At 39.6% G+C, this 15,392-nt stretch overlaps 1 protein-coding gene across 1 annotated transcript in view; it reads left to right on the top strand.

Moving 5' to 3' along the window:
• reck (reversion-inducing-cysteine-rich protein with kazal motifs) overlaps nucleotides 1-15,392 on the top strand; it is a 170,180-nt gene that overhangs the window by 59,693 nt on the left and 95,095 nt on the right. Inside the window, exons 5-6 of the mRNA XM_078539778.1 lie at nucleotides 1,594-1,679; nucleotides 8,944-9,002. Of these exons, the coding sequence (XP_078395904.1) occupies nucleotides 1,607-1,679; nucleotides 8,944-9,002 (132 nt within the window). The 5' untranslated portion in view covers nucleotides 1,594-1,606. The remainder of the gene's footprint in view (nucleotides 1-1,593; nucleotides 1,680-8,943; nucleotides 9,003-15,392) is intronic.

Raw genomic sequence — 15,392 nt, 5'->3', positions numbered from 1 at the left:
CAGCAAGTGATTAAGAAGGCAAAAGGAATGTTATAATTTATTGCAAGGGGCTTGGAATATAAAAGTAGGGATGTTTTGCTACAGTTGAACAGGGCATTGGCGAGACCACATCGGGAGTACTGTGTGCAGTTTTGATCTCCTTATTTAAAAATGGATATAATTGCACCAGAAGCAGTTCAGGGAAGGTTCACTCGACTGATTACTAGGATGGCCAGGTGACGGTTAACTTATGAGGAAAGCTTGGACAGGTTGGGCCTGTATCCTTGGAATTTAGAACAATGAGAAGCGATCTTATTGAAACATATCAGATCCTAAGGGGATTTGACAGTGTAGATACTAAAAGGATGTTTCTGCTTGTGGGCGAGACTAGAACTAATTTAAAAATAAGGGTTCTCCCATTTAAGACAGAGATGAGAATTTTTTTCTGAGGGTTGTGAGCCTCTGGAACCCTCTTCCCCAGAGAGCAGTGGAGGCAGGGTCATTGAATTTTTAAGGCAGCATTAGATTCTTGATTGACAAAAGAGTCTAAGGGTATAGGGATAGACAGGAAAGTCGAGTTGAAGCCTTGATCAAATGGCGGAGTAGATTCAAGAGGCCGAATGGCCTACTCCTGTTCCTAATTTGTATGTTGTATAGATGTATGAGAGCAGTCCCACCCACAGCGCCGCCCCCCCCCAAAGCTGGATGACAGTGGAGAGGTATTGGAGGAGGATGGTGTGGTCAGCCTTGTCAAGTACCAATGTTTCCCATTCAGTACACTTCCTTGCCTAGCTAGTTATGTGCATTGGTCAACACGGGCCACAGAAACATTGAGATTCTGGTTTAAATTCAGATTTACCCTATCCCACTGAGAATTTCTCATAGCAAATGCAATGAGGGAATTTTTAAAAATAATTTTGGATATGAGCGAAGGTGGATTGAATAATTCTATCATCAGAATCTATTTTGTAAATTCCACCCTGTTGTTCTAAGCTTCCAAGTTACATTAAGCATTACCTTGGCAACTGCAATACTCTTAAATAGAGTCACAATTTATTATTTTGAAGCTATTTATCTTTATTAAACTATTTATCTTAATGCAAAAGCTGCACCCTTGTATTGTAACTGTTTCCCTTTTCCTCTTTCTTCATTTTTGGTGCAATGAAATTGTGTCCAGGAAACCAAGAGTAAAGCAATGCTCTCTGGACAACTTGTTTTTATTACAGATGCCAAACCATCTCACTGATGGGTGTGCCTCAGCTGTAGCCTAAAACTAACAAGATTTCAAGCTGCAAGTTGTGTCAAAAAGCAAAATTTAATGCTGAGTGTGTTCAATAAAGCAATTTGAATTTTTGCCCTTAAAAGGACAGACCAGATTAACCACAGATACACTTGATTCCTACATTATGCATTATAAAATATAACCCTCCTATCATTACATGCAGCATATTCTCCAGTTTACTGTGAACACTGCAATGGATGGGTTGTGTATCTGTGGGATATGTCATGATCTAATCCAGTACTATTGTAATTTGAAATGCAGAACGACATATAATATATTTATGGACACTCTAAAATGGCTAGTTACTAACGAAAGTATATCCTGTTTTGCAGTGACTTTTTCCTCATGGCCCACTGCAACACCCTAGCAGTTCCATTACTATTTTTGGTACTGAAGATCTTCAGATGTGGAGCTGAAGGTATGTGTTGCTCTTGTGTAGAGCAGTTCAACGTTGGCCTTATTCCTGATTATTCATGCCTTCCACATATACACCAGAAGCAAAATCAGGTCATAGATGGGCAAAATTGGAGAACTCATACCTTATGTGTGTGTGTACTTGATATAGGTAATATTAAAATATTGATGCTGTCATTCCTGTACTGTGCACACAAACTAACATCTCTTGAGAGTCTCTTGTCATTCCTTTTGATGGTTTGAATTCTTGCTTGCAATTTCATGTTTGAAGACTTTTACTATAACAAGAAGACTACAAGCACTATTGACTAAACACTTTTTTCATAGGCAACGTATACGTTAAATTACAGAGCAGAATTTTCCCCTTTTACTTTTAACACGACCGAAGGAACCACTTTGCAGGTATACTTTACGCTGTCCCATAAGTAGTCATTCGATTTCCCTTGACCCGGTCCAAAGTGATTCTTAGCCCTCAAGGGTTTACGCCTGTTCTTTTCCTTTCCCAGCTTGGTAACTTTTAACCCCATAACTGTTTTTCGTGATGAGGGTTTTTCCTAGAGATTCTCCCTCTAGCACAAGCTTGGCGAATCTTCCAGCCTCGTTTTAAATCCTCACCAATTTGGCCTTTTCAAACCGAGTGCAAGCTCTCACCTACATTCCTACATGCTGAACCATACAGACATTCAACTTCTAGCTGTTCCCCTTCTCTCAGATCCTGGCAGACTAACTATGTCTGAGAGTTTCAGGAATATCTTAGAAACTCTTCCCTCTCGAAGCCCATCTTCATGACAACGTGAATCACATGGGCCTTGAATCCAGGTAGAAATACTGATTAGTTTTCCTAGACATCCCAACTCTCTTTTAACTTGGAAGTAAATAGACAGATTAAAGCATAAATGTTTACAACCCAACATTCTCAACACCTCCCTGGGACTTTGGAGACTAGCAGTCTGTCTACTGTAAATACATATGCTGTTGTCATTGTCTCCAAGTGTGAACACCTTACCCACTCTTTCCAGCAAACAATCTTTAATCTTTAACGGCCACATCACCCAGGCCTCTTTTTAGGCAGACTTCAGAACAAGTCCCATGCCCCCTTCATTTTGCGCTAAATAAGAAACACAGTCCTGAAACATAATGTAAACCTCATTTGTAACAAGTGGTCAGGTCCTGTTGAGGGACAATTGTCATGATAGAACATGGATTTCAGTCTAATATGCATTATCTTCTCATTGGGTTCAGGGCTTATTGATATCAATCTCTTCCTATCTTTTGCTACTGTCCCTGAGTCTTTAAAATTGGAGTCATTACACCCCATTTTGAAAAGAAAAGTCTTTTCCATTTTCTCGTTGAGTGTATTGTTGTAGTCTAATGAAACAATCGCTTCTCCCATCAGGCACTGCAAAGCTTCTGCCCTGTTGCAATGTTGAGATAATTCTGATCAAAGACAGCATCCTGTGTGACTTTGACCGTGGTTAGTTGTCCCTCCTTGAGTTTCGTGCTGCCTTTGCAATTGTTGGTTACTCCATTCTCTGATCTTCATTGACCATAATGTGATAAAACACGAAAACTTACTTTGATTTTTAAATCAGCGCTACAGGTTTTTTAACATAGTTCGGGCCTTGCGCACATGCGCCGGCTGGGAAATGGCTGCACGTGTGCAGGTGGTGTATTTTACCTTCTTTAGGCTGGGTACCAGCCCTACGCGCCTGTGTGGAGGGAAAAGGAAGCAAAGAAGTGAAACGGTGCAAAACTGCAGGCCAGGTGACCTAGAACCAGTGCACCATTAGAAGGAAGGTGTCCCAGGGAGCAGGACACAGGGAGGGGATGGGGGAACATCCCATCAAACTAGGGGGTGGGACCGAAAGAGGTCCCAGGAAAAGGTTCCAGGCAGGGCCAAAGACAGGGGTTAGAAAGAGGTCCCAGAAGACAGTCCCGGGTAAGGGACAAGGACAGGGACCAGAAACAGGTTCTGTTAAGTCAAGTTGAAAGAAAGGAGCAGGGAAATAGGCTCCAAGTTAAAGAAAGAGTTGTGGGGAGCAGACTTGAAGAAAAGTGGCCTTGAGAGAAGCCCTGAAAATTCGAGGAGACAGCCGGAAGTTAGTGACTCCTTACTGCAGGCCTTTTGAAGCAGTGGGTTTCTGCTTGACGCAGCCAAAGATCTAAAATCGTGCGTGGAAGGTGAAGTTTGAGTGTACTCGGAGGTCCAGGGGAAAGGAAGCCCGGAAGCCAAGATTAAAATCATGGAGCTGGATCCTTGTTGAAGCCGTTCGAGTGAGAGTTGATTCCAAGGCAAGTTCTTCAAATGTGGAGATTGGAGACCCTCGTGCGAGAGACAAAGTTTCAGTGAGACTAGTTGGCTCACTGTATGAGAGGCGGCTGGGTAGGTTATTGAGAGATCCATGAAATCTGCTTTGGTCACATCTGTCATTTACTTTGGAGTGTGGTGTGTCTGAGCACGGTTCATCTGTTAATCCACATGTGCCGCATACTTACCCTGAATATTAGAATACAAGATAGATATGATAAATTTTTTTACCCTTCCTAATTTGTATGTGCCTGTAAATATATAGCTGGGGTGAAGGAATGGTGAATATTCAAATCTAATTCTTGTGTTTGTATTAAGATCTTTCTAACTTTTTTGGTCTGGTGTAATATAGTTCATTTTTCTTGTCTAATAAATGTTTTATTCTTTCAGTTAAAAGTTCATCAGCTTCCTGTGAATTTGTTCAGTAACTTTCCTCCACGGTTTCAAAAAAAATTAGGATTGATTGAGTCAGATTTCACTCTGGGTCCTGACTTGTCCAGTGTTAACATCAGCTGGGCTTGTAACAATACACATTACTGTGCTGCCACTAGTATATTTATCAAAAAACAATATCCTGCAGGGGTTTCTCCTCCTGTGCTTCCAATGTTGCCTCTGGTCTGCACCCTTGATTCTTTCTTCTTCATTTACATACTACTCACTAATGACATCATCTGCAAACATCACATTTATTTAGATCTGCACGTACAATAATACCTCTTGAAATCAAGCTTATTGCTTTGGAGAGTGTGAATCCCACTATAACCTTCATCTGTTTTCACAGCTTTTGGTTCAAGTTTGCCAACCCATCAAGATAGTGCAGTTGCTGGCTGTGTACTGATTTTCTCATGCTAAACGACACATGCAGTCCTCGGTTAGTGACCCCTATGGTGATGGACAAGTGGTGTCAGAGACGGAGCTGTGAACCTGGAGGTTTCTCGCCATAAGCCTACACGTAGGTGGAGGATGCCATATGGTCGTTGAGCTCTTGGATTTGGGACAGAAACTGACTGCATAAACTCTGCTATGGAGAAGCAATAAAAATGAAAGGAGAGCAGGACCCTGGCTTGAGAAACCCCCTTCCTCAGGACCACTCTTGTTCTCTCTACACAAAGACCTGTGGCTCCAGGATTGGCCTACTGAGTCACCTGAGGGAACATACATAGCAATGCCTGGCAAATGTCATCCTCGTTTCGAGATAATGATGACTGTGAAGATTGCTTTACTTTTACACTGCCTGTCTGATATGAGGTCCTGAATGAGTTGAAATTTGATCCAGGTCCGTGTCAGTAAAACTGAAACCTTTCTGTTCAGATCTTCCTAGCACCATTGTGGCTCTTGCTTGATGCCATTAATTTCCCCTGTTAGTGCTTATGCCAAATCCAGAGCTGCATATTTTATCCATGGCCAAGACTACTTTCTTTCACCTTTGGAATGTTGCTCATCTTTGTCTGTACTTCTGTGTCTATTTCATTACTGCAGAAACTCTGAATGCTTTTATTACCACAATGGTTTGCTTCCAAAATGCCCCCCTCAATCTTGCCTGCTTCCATCCTTTGCAAATGCCATCTTATTCAGGAAGCTGCAACCCATATCCTTTCCCACACAAAGCTCCACCATCCATCAACCCTTCCTTACCAAATTCCACTGGCTCCCTGTTTCCCCCAGATGGACTTTAAGCCCTTCATCCTAATTTACAAATCCCTCCACAGTCTTTCTGAATGTTATTTAGCTATATTTCTTGATGCCACCCCCCCCCCCCATTTTTCTTTGAAAGACCTCCAATACTACATCACTGTCACTGAGATATTGCTGGTTCTCAGTTCCCTCTGCTCCATCAATTAAAGGTTTATCTTTCCGTCACTCTCTATACTCATCCCTGACTGAATTCTCCCTCATGCTGGTTTTCTGCCTCGTACCCCGTCTTCAAGAAGCTCCTAAACACAGCACAGCTCCCCTATTTTTTTTTAATCATCTTTGTCTGTTTGTGACGTATTGTGCCTTTCAAAGCTGTGGTATATTTCCTGTCTGCGAGGAACCCTAAAGAACTGTGTTGTTATCTTCAGTATTTTTTTCATTACTGAGTACAGCCAAACTTTGATTTGGTACCAACCGTAGTTGCAGGCTGTATTCAGGATGCTAGAAGCATGGTACGTCTCAGTGTTGAGGTTTGATTTGCCTACCTGGATAATGGATGTGGACCTCATTTTTGGCTAGCTCTTTTGCATTTTTAGAGTATTTCCTGCTTGAGTTAGTAATCCTATCCCGGTAGCTCATATTACTGGATACACTTGGGACACTATTACAACAGTGCACGCACAAGATTCTTTTCAGACAAAACTGGCAATGAAAGTGTTGGGTGCAGCCTGTTAAAGCCTCACTTAATATTGATAACTTTTCATTTTGCTTTCTTTGAAAACAGGTGCCACTGGCTTTTCTAGGATCCACAATTAAACAATTTGCGTTCATATAGTACCTTTTGCAGTGTTTAAAAATAGTGAGTCCAAAGGCACCTCACAGGCATTATGAAAATGATTGTGAAACTTAGAAGTGAGAGTTATGAGGATTGTCTAAAAGCTATGTTAAAGAGATGACTTTTGAGAAACATTTTAATGGATGAAGCACTGGTGATTAAAACGCTGGTTTAATTGTATGTCTTATTGACTATCCAAGTTGATTTACTTTGCACAAATTGTACAGATGATTTTTTATTACCATTGAAGGATTTCTGCAGAGTACACTTGATGATGATAATAATACCAATATGTTACTAAATGCTTTGGACAGCACTTCATTTCATAGCAGAGCTCTGAAGAAGGGTCATACGGACTCGAAACATCAACTCTGTTTCTCTTTCCACAGATGCTGTCAGACCTGCTGAGTTTTTCCAGCATTTTCTGTGTTTATTTCAGATTTCCAGCATCTGCAGTATTTTGCTTTTAACTTCATTTCGTAGAATGGCTCAGATTCAGGTTTTACAAGCCTTTACTCATTAACCATTCTCTAAAACATTTCCATGTTTATTTTATAAAATGGTTGATATGTAGTCTTAGAAAGTTATGTTGCCATCTGTTCTGATGAAGATCATATGCCTGAAAACACCAACTATCATTTTTCCTTTCTCCACAGACCCTTCCTGACTTCAGTGTTTTCCAGCATTTCATATTTTTATTTCATATTCCCAGCTTCTGCTGTATTTTGCTATTTCCTTCAGCTGTTTTATTTGTTAGGAGAGTACCACTAGGACACTGTGGCACCACAAAAAGGTTGAGGAACACAAGGACAACTCCCTGCTTTTCTTCAAATTATGCCATGAGAGCTTTTACATTCACTTGAAAACATTTTAATGTCCATCCAAAAGATAGCATTCACCCAGTAATGTATTAGAATGTAAAGGGTTGAACCTATAACCTTCTGATTCAGAGGCACAAGTGTCACCAACAGATTAAAGCTGATACCAGGATACAATTTTCTGTTGTACTACTTTGCAAGCTTGCCTCTTTACAAAATATTTCAGGACAAGCCTAGTGGCACTCTCCTAACAAATAAAATAGCTGAAGAAAATTTAGGTGTCTGCTTTTAACAGCCAACCATTTATTGATATTCTAAAATATTTCTGTATATGGTAATTTCTGAATTTCATCTCGAGCTACTTTTTTTTAACCTACTGCATAATACCATTGTGATGGGTTGTAAATTCCAATGTGTGTATCACCTTTAATTTATTGGTGGCACTTGTGCCTCTGAATCAGAAGGTTATAAGTTCAAACCTTTACATTCTAATACATTACTGAGTGAATGCCGTCTTTTGGATGGACATTAAAATATTTTCAAGTAAATGTAAAAGCTCTTGTGGCACAATTTGAAGAAAAGCAGCGAGTGTCCTTGTATCCCTCAACCTTTTGTTGGGGTAGTGCCACCTTGTCCTGGTGCTAGGGATAATTTTTAAATGGAATTATCCTCCACTTCTCTGCATGCTATGTCCTTCTGCAGGGGTAAAAAGAACTCCACTTTGTAGTTTTTGCTCTAATACTTAGCTTTGCCTGTTAAATTAGCTATTCCTAGTGCAGATGACTTGGTATAGCTCAGGAAATACACATTGATATTTAATGGAGCTTTCACACAATTCTCCCCATTGGTGCCCTTGGCTTAACCTGTTGACATATGGAGGGTCCTTCACAATCCTTTTCAAGTTCCTGAGTTGGGGCCAAATCAACATTGCCGTTCAACCTTCGTTGGCAAGCTGGAGCTGATTTTATTCTTCCGCAGAGGAAAAATGCTGGAAAACAGAGCACTAAATATAATAATGTAATATTACAGTTCACTAGACTCCACTTTGCATTATTTTAAACTACCTTGATCTTCTAAAGGAATTTATTATTTTAAAAGATCAATTACAAACCTCTTTACAGAAAATTGAGCTGTAAACAAAATACCTAACTTAAGAAAAATGTAGATTACACATTAAGGAGAAGGAATTTATCTTACCCACAATTAGCTGGAAGCTGAATCAGTTAGTGATTTTAAGGGAATTAGCCAACTAATTGTGGCAAACTTGAAAATTATGTTTCATGCAGAACACTATATTATAAAATGTGACCTAGGTACACGAGACTGACACCCACTTCAAAATATTTATGAATCCTTGCCACCCCATTTATATGCTAAGCATGTTTATCACTTGCATAACCCTTTTTACCACTAATATTTACTACACTATTCATATGTGATGTGTACAATATTATCCACAGAAGTTCAGTGTGATTGGAAAGGGAGCAGACTGAATTAATTTTGAATTCGACATGGGTGTATTCGTGCAAAGTTGATGATCATTAGAAGCTTCTTTTGTACATTTGAAGTTGTTTGCCAGTCTGGCATCGAACAGAAACAATGTATACATTAGAGAAACTTTATTGAAGACCTCTAACATTTGATATTCTATCCTTTTTTTTAAATTTTACAGAAGTATCATGTTGTTACCAAGCAAGAGAGTATCCAATTTGCAGAGACGCCTGTGATCAGGTATAACCTTTGATAGTTTTTAAGTAATCTTGATGAAACTGGTTTTATTCACTGCAATTTAACTATTTGAGGTTAAATTAATATAGTGATGGTTATTAATTGACTTTCTCTTCTGTGCTCCTGATTTCCTCCCTTGCCTATGCTTTTGCCTCTGATGGCTGCCCCTTCAACCTCATATCTTACCCTCCTGACATGGATAACACTTACAACTGTGTGCGCCTTGCTCTCAAATTAGCAGCAGAACTCACCAGATCCGATTGGGATCTCTGCAGCCTCACTAATACCCTAAATCTGTGACCTCCTCCAGCCTTACATGTTATTGCAAGTCGTCTGAGCTCTTTGACCCTGATGATCTTTGCATTCCCTCTTCTCCATCTGCCTCACCTTCAGTGATAAATTCACCAGACGTCATGGATCTACACTCTCTAAGACTCCCTAAATTGCTCTCCCTTACTACATCTCTTCCCACGTTCAAAATTACCTCTTTTTTTCTTTACTGTTCTTGCGTTGATATCCTCTAATTCTCTACAATTGCTGAAAAAAGAGACATAGAAGCTTTTTGTCTTGCACTCATCAGGACACTGCAAAAATATGAGTATAAAATATATTGGTATTCTTGCGAAGTGTCCGGATAAGTGCAAGATGAAAAGCTTTGACATGTCTCTTTTTTCAGCAATACTTATGTTCTGTACTACCAAATGACTATCTGTTTTTGTCCCTGTGAAGTGTCTCATGAAGTTTAGCAAGTCAAGAGTTGCTATATATTGAGTATAGTTACCTATAGATCCTGACATAGTTTAGCAACCCATTGTGACAAAGCGTGAGATTGAATTCAATACGTCTGGTAATTTGTAGGCTAGAACCAGAAAAATCACCATGAAAGCTGCCTGATCGTAACGAAAACTGAACTGGTTCACTAATGCCCTTCAAGAAAGAACAATATCTGGTTGACTTTTGATGTTCTTGAAACATCCTTGCAAGCCACTCGATGGTAACACCAGGGCAGTGCTTGCCGGAAATGTTAGAACGTATGTCAAAGCAAAGAGTCATTTCAAAGCAGGGGGTTGTTAGGGCCCCCCCTCTCCTTTGTTGAAGTAGATATAACCATTGTTTTCTAAAGGATAAGTTGCTTATATTTAGGGAAAATACAATCTGGCTAATCGAATTGATATTTTGGAATTTGCTTTCTATTTCTCTCCCGTTTCTTCTTCAAATTCTATGTTCTAAGAGTCCTTAACAGGTGGGGGAATTCAAACTTTCCAGTCACCTTATAGTAATCTTTCCCCTGATTCCCCATTCAGCAGAAACAATCTTTCATTATTTTATTCTTCCGTAACCTCTAATGAGCTCTCCTAAATCTCAAACTTCCAGCGGTAAAAGCCCCAATTTGTCAGGTTTTCTAAAGTAAAATTTCTTGCTCCTGGTATCTCCTCAAAATCTTTCCCATACCCCTTCCATGATTTTAATATCTTGCCTATAATGGGATGTCCAGAACTACATGCAAAAGCCCAACTTTATTGTAAACAATGGCTTTCACAAATTTAACATTAATTTCCTTTACATTAAACAGCCGTATATATAAAAGAGAGGTCTTGAGGTGCAGTTGGTAGCAACCCTGACTCTGAGCCAGAAGCTCTGGGTTCAAGTCCCACTCCAGGACTTGATGGCCAAGGAAGGTGCGTTCATAATGTGACCAAACAGGCTGAGTATCAACTTTTAAATCCTTCCAACATACACCAATGGCAGGTGGTAAGAGCAGGAGAAGTTCCTGGTCAGATATGTGATGGAAAGAAATTGAAGCCTCTACCATCACTATCCATAGCTCCAGACTGCAACATGCATGTACAAGTCTATGTTGCCACAGCAACTCTGACTCCTTGGGAGGCTGTTTGGCTCAGTTGGCTAGATGACAGATGGAGGTCATGGTGCTTTTGGGCAGAAAACTCAAGAAGAAGATATATAAAACACAGGCTATCATTTGCCTATTTATGGCCTCTTCAACCTGCATTCCCACATTTAATGATCTTTGTACCTGCATCCCTAGAGCTCTCTTTGCTCTTCTACTGAGGCTGATTATTTAAGGATAACTGTCCATTAAATATGTTTATCAGAACATATTTTCACATTTCTGTGCATTGAGTCTATCTGACCACTGTACTAATCTGTCTGTATCCTTTTGTCTGCTACCTTGTAGTTTGAGGTGCCCTGTAATTTGTTCTCATCCGTAAACTTTGGCATTGGTCTTTGAACCCATCTTCAAATCATATGTATAATTAGAAAACAAAACAGGTCTTTATAGAGATTCTTGACTGTTAAATAAAATTGAAGAACCTTCTGTTGCTCTTGGGGCAAAATGTCATGCAAGCATGCAGTAATTCTTTCTAATCTGTGTGAACAATTTAAGATCAAAAGTACATAAGAAATAGGAACAAGCGTAGGCCCTATGGCCCTTCCATTCCAAACAATTATGATCTCCTGCCGTAACTCTGCTTTCCTGCCCATTCTCCGTTTCCCTTGATTCCTTGAGATCAACAATCTATTTTAGCCTTGAGTATGCTCAGCAATAGTGCATTCGCAATTCTCTGGGTTAGAGGAATTCCAAAGATTCAGAACCCCTTCCCTGCTTGTGTTCTTGCATGAAACTTGTTACATCTCTAACTTTTTCTACTTCTCACGCAAGGTCATCAACCTGAAATGTTAACTCTGTTTCTCCTTCCATAGATGCTGCCTGACCTGAGGATTTCTAACATTTTCTTTTTAATTTCAGATTTCCAGCTTCAGTATTTTGCTTTTTTAAGGGTATATCCATGTTCCCTCAAGTTGTCAGATTACATTTGATTTGATATCACTGTCCAATAATAACAATATTACACACACAGGTTATTTTCAATTAACTCCTGAGTTCAGGATAGCAGTAAAGTCTGCTCCAGAGACCTTTTATTTTCTGTGGGTCCTAATGGTATGATTTCAGAACTGTTACATTTTGTTTTTTGCTGTGCTCATAAATGGGCAAAAGGATGTTGTCTTATACAGTCCTTTCTACTCAGTGCTATTGCATATGATCCCTGGAATGTTTGAGTGTGGGTCAGTTTTTCAGATTAAGTCTGTACAAGTTCTTTTGGTCAAAGGTTACAGGCACATTCATGGTTCATTTTATAAAAGCTACATTTGTTAGTATTTAAGTATTTTCCAAAATACATTCTACTTCAAAGGATGATATTTTGAAGCAAAATAAAGTCCAGATGCTTTGTGAAAACCACGTGAGATGCTGCAGTATTTTATTGTTGAAAAATAAAGATGTTGGGGCCTATGTACAATGACAAAGTAAACTTTTAATCCAGTCATCTTTGAGTTTTAAATCCCTTGACCCTCACATCCTTGCAATTTTTATGCTTTGTGCTCTTCATATTCATTTTTACACGACTTTGCAGACTATTTCATATTCAACCCGAGCTTTCCTTAACCCCCTACAGTTGTTTATGTCTGTGCTAAAACCTGGTGTCTGGTTTCAGTATTTGATAACAGGGCCTGGAGTAAACTCAAAGTCAAAGTCAGCTTTTGCTGATTTGAATGAGATAACTGTCACAATAATGCAGGTAGTAAATTATGATCTAATTTTTAGACTAATCAAATTTTCACTTGTTCTATAAACATCTAGACATTTTCTTAAAATTGAGACTTTCTTTGTAAATTTTAAACTAACATCTCTTCACTACTTTCTAATGTTGATGCTTTGCATTTACGCCAACATGAATAAGCAATGATCTTCCGTCATAGAATTGTAAGCCTAGTGCTCAATGGCATGTGTGATGCATTTGTTACTTAAATGATTAAAGAAACATTTAAGATAAACGTTGCTCCCTAATTACTGAGTTTCAATGTGGAAAAGAATTGCAGTATTTTCTACAGCACCATCTTGAGGGCATATTAATAAAGCTTCATGGAGTGTGGGAAAGCATGTTCGGGTTTCCACTTTCTGCTGAAAACCAGAGAATGAATAATCATCTCTCTCACACTTCACTATGGCAAGCTAAGAATGACAGTCACGGAGGTTTAGGCACCTGGTTGCCTTCCATTTTCACCATAGCCAAAGTGTCTGGAGATGAGGGTTTTTCACCCTTAAAAGTCTTAGCGATGAAAGAGCAAGCCCATGTAATATTTGTACAACTCTTGATAGATTGTTTTACTATTTGTTTGTTAGAACAAGCAATGTAATACAGGCTGGATCTTGCAAGCTGTGTTCTGTTGATGTCTCAGGCCAAAATATCTGTTTTGAAACTCTCAGCCTGAACTTGACCTTGTTTTGTTTGGATACACTTTCTATTCCCCAAGAACTGCCAGTGTGGCTTTTCCACTTGCCAAAAATTGTTAAACCCTAATAAGTCAGTGTTTGAAGATTATAACATCTGCATGTTTCTTTTGAAATGTTCATTAGTCTAACAAATGTTATCCCTCAACAAATAACTTATTCTCTTTGAACAAAACAGTTGGTATATAATCTTTAACTCCTCACTCATAAAATTTTTCAGGGGTTACATTTTTTTTGTCAGATGACATATCATGCCTACAGAAGGTGTTAGCCTTGTTTTATCTCAAACAACCTCAACTTAAGGTTCTCAGGGCCTATATGCAGTTAGCTGTTGGGATGTATGGAATAAGTATTTTGAAATTTTATTGGGATATTTCTAATCTGTGGTTCACATGGACTAGTCTCTGTTGGCAGGAGGGTCTGCAGCTTTCTGTCAGATTGTTTCTGACGTCCCTTTTGACTGGCCAGTTAGAGCCAGTAGGCTTTGCCATGTTTGGACATCCAACCACCACCCCCCCCACCCAACTCCCTGCACACCCTGAATCCAGTCAGGCGAAGTTGTAGCCTCTGTCGAACCTAGCATTATGCAGAGTTTTCACTTTATCAAGCAGGAATGTCAGTATGTTTTTAGGAATGGTGGATAAATGCAACTAGAAATTTAGAGTGGGAAGAGAATTAGGTGCCAGATGTATGACAGTTTTTTGGAAATTAAAGAATTTTTTAAAAGTCAGTGGCCATTTTAAAGAGCTCATTCCACTAGCATCTCCTTGCAACTATCAAGCAGTTGCCAATAGATCTTTGATCATGTAAATGGCTAATTATTTTCCATGGACCAGCCTTTGACAGTCATCCAATCTGTGAAGCACAGGGCTTTTCACAAAACACACTTAGAAACTTTCTGTTTGGTCACTTGATTATCATGCTGTTGCTGTTGACCCTGTTTTTGTAGTCCCATAGCCCTCTGAGAACTCTGTCCTCCAACTCTGGCCTCTTGTACACATCAACTTCCTTCACTGCATCATTAAACCCTTCCACCTCTCAACCCCTCTGTCCTCTTCCAAAGCCAAACTTTTATTCAACTGTAGTAATATCGCTTTATTTGAAAACAATTTTTTTCTGATTGCATGCTGTGAAGCACCTTGGAATATTATACACCATTAAAGGTGCTATATAAATGCATGTTGATATAGCAAATTATTTTCTTGCTGATAAGTGTTAAATTCTAAAGTAGCCCCTCTGCTACTGTGGTCAATACCATGTTGATCAGTTTGCATGTTTTCATGCATTTTTTGCTGCTCCACTACGTTCTTGCCATGCATGAGCTGATTGCACTGAACTCACCTGGGAAATGTCATCTTTGGTAAAAACAACATGATTTACCCGGTGAAGCTGTAGGTTGTCTTGGCAGTATTGGATTTTCATAGGAAAAGGAGTAGGCCATGAGCCCCTCAAGCCTATTCTGCCATTCAGTGAGATCACGGCTGATCTGCAATCTAATTCCATATACAGTAAACTTTGTGTTATCTGGCACTCTATCAACCAGAAATCTTTACTAACTTTCTTTTGGGTCTGTTTTTTTGCTTGTAGCTGTCTCTAATCCCTCAAGCTGGTGCCAACACGTGTTCCCCATCAGTCCCGCTCTCTCACAGCTGCTAAAAATGGTCAAACTCTCGGGCAGTTACCCAGGGCCTACCCTCACTCTGGCCTCAGCTTCCCACTGTTTTGTAGAACCATGTCCCCTTGGTGCCTCTCACTAGATTTGCACACTGCCTCACCTCTCGCGAGACCGGAACACCCACATCACCACTGATGGTTGAAAACGCGGAACTCTTAGGTAACCGGCATTTTTGATTAACTGGCAGCACCCATTCCCTGCACATGCTGGATAATTGAACTTAATTGTACCTGCCTTTGCCCCATGTCCCCTAATACCTTCGGTTAACAAAAAACTATCAGTCATTTAAAATTAACAATTGATCTAGCATCCAGTGTTGTTCATGGAAGAGAGTTCCAAACTTCTACTGCATTTTGGTGTAGAAGTATTTCCTAAATACACTGCAAGGCCTGGCTCTAATTTTTAG

This window comes from Cetorhinus maximus, chromosome 4 (genome assembly GCF_964194155.1).
Source record: "Cetorhinus maximus chromosome 4, sCetMax3.hap1.1, whole genome shotgun sequence".
Lineage (NCBI taxonomy): Eukaryota > Metazoa > Chordata > Chondrichthyes > Lamniformes > Cetorhinidae > Cetorhinus > Cetorhinus maximus.
This window is presented reverse-complemented; position numbering and strand designations above follow the sequence as displayed.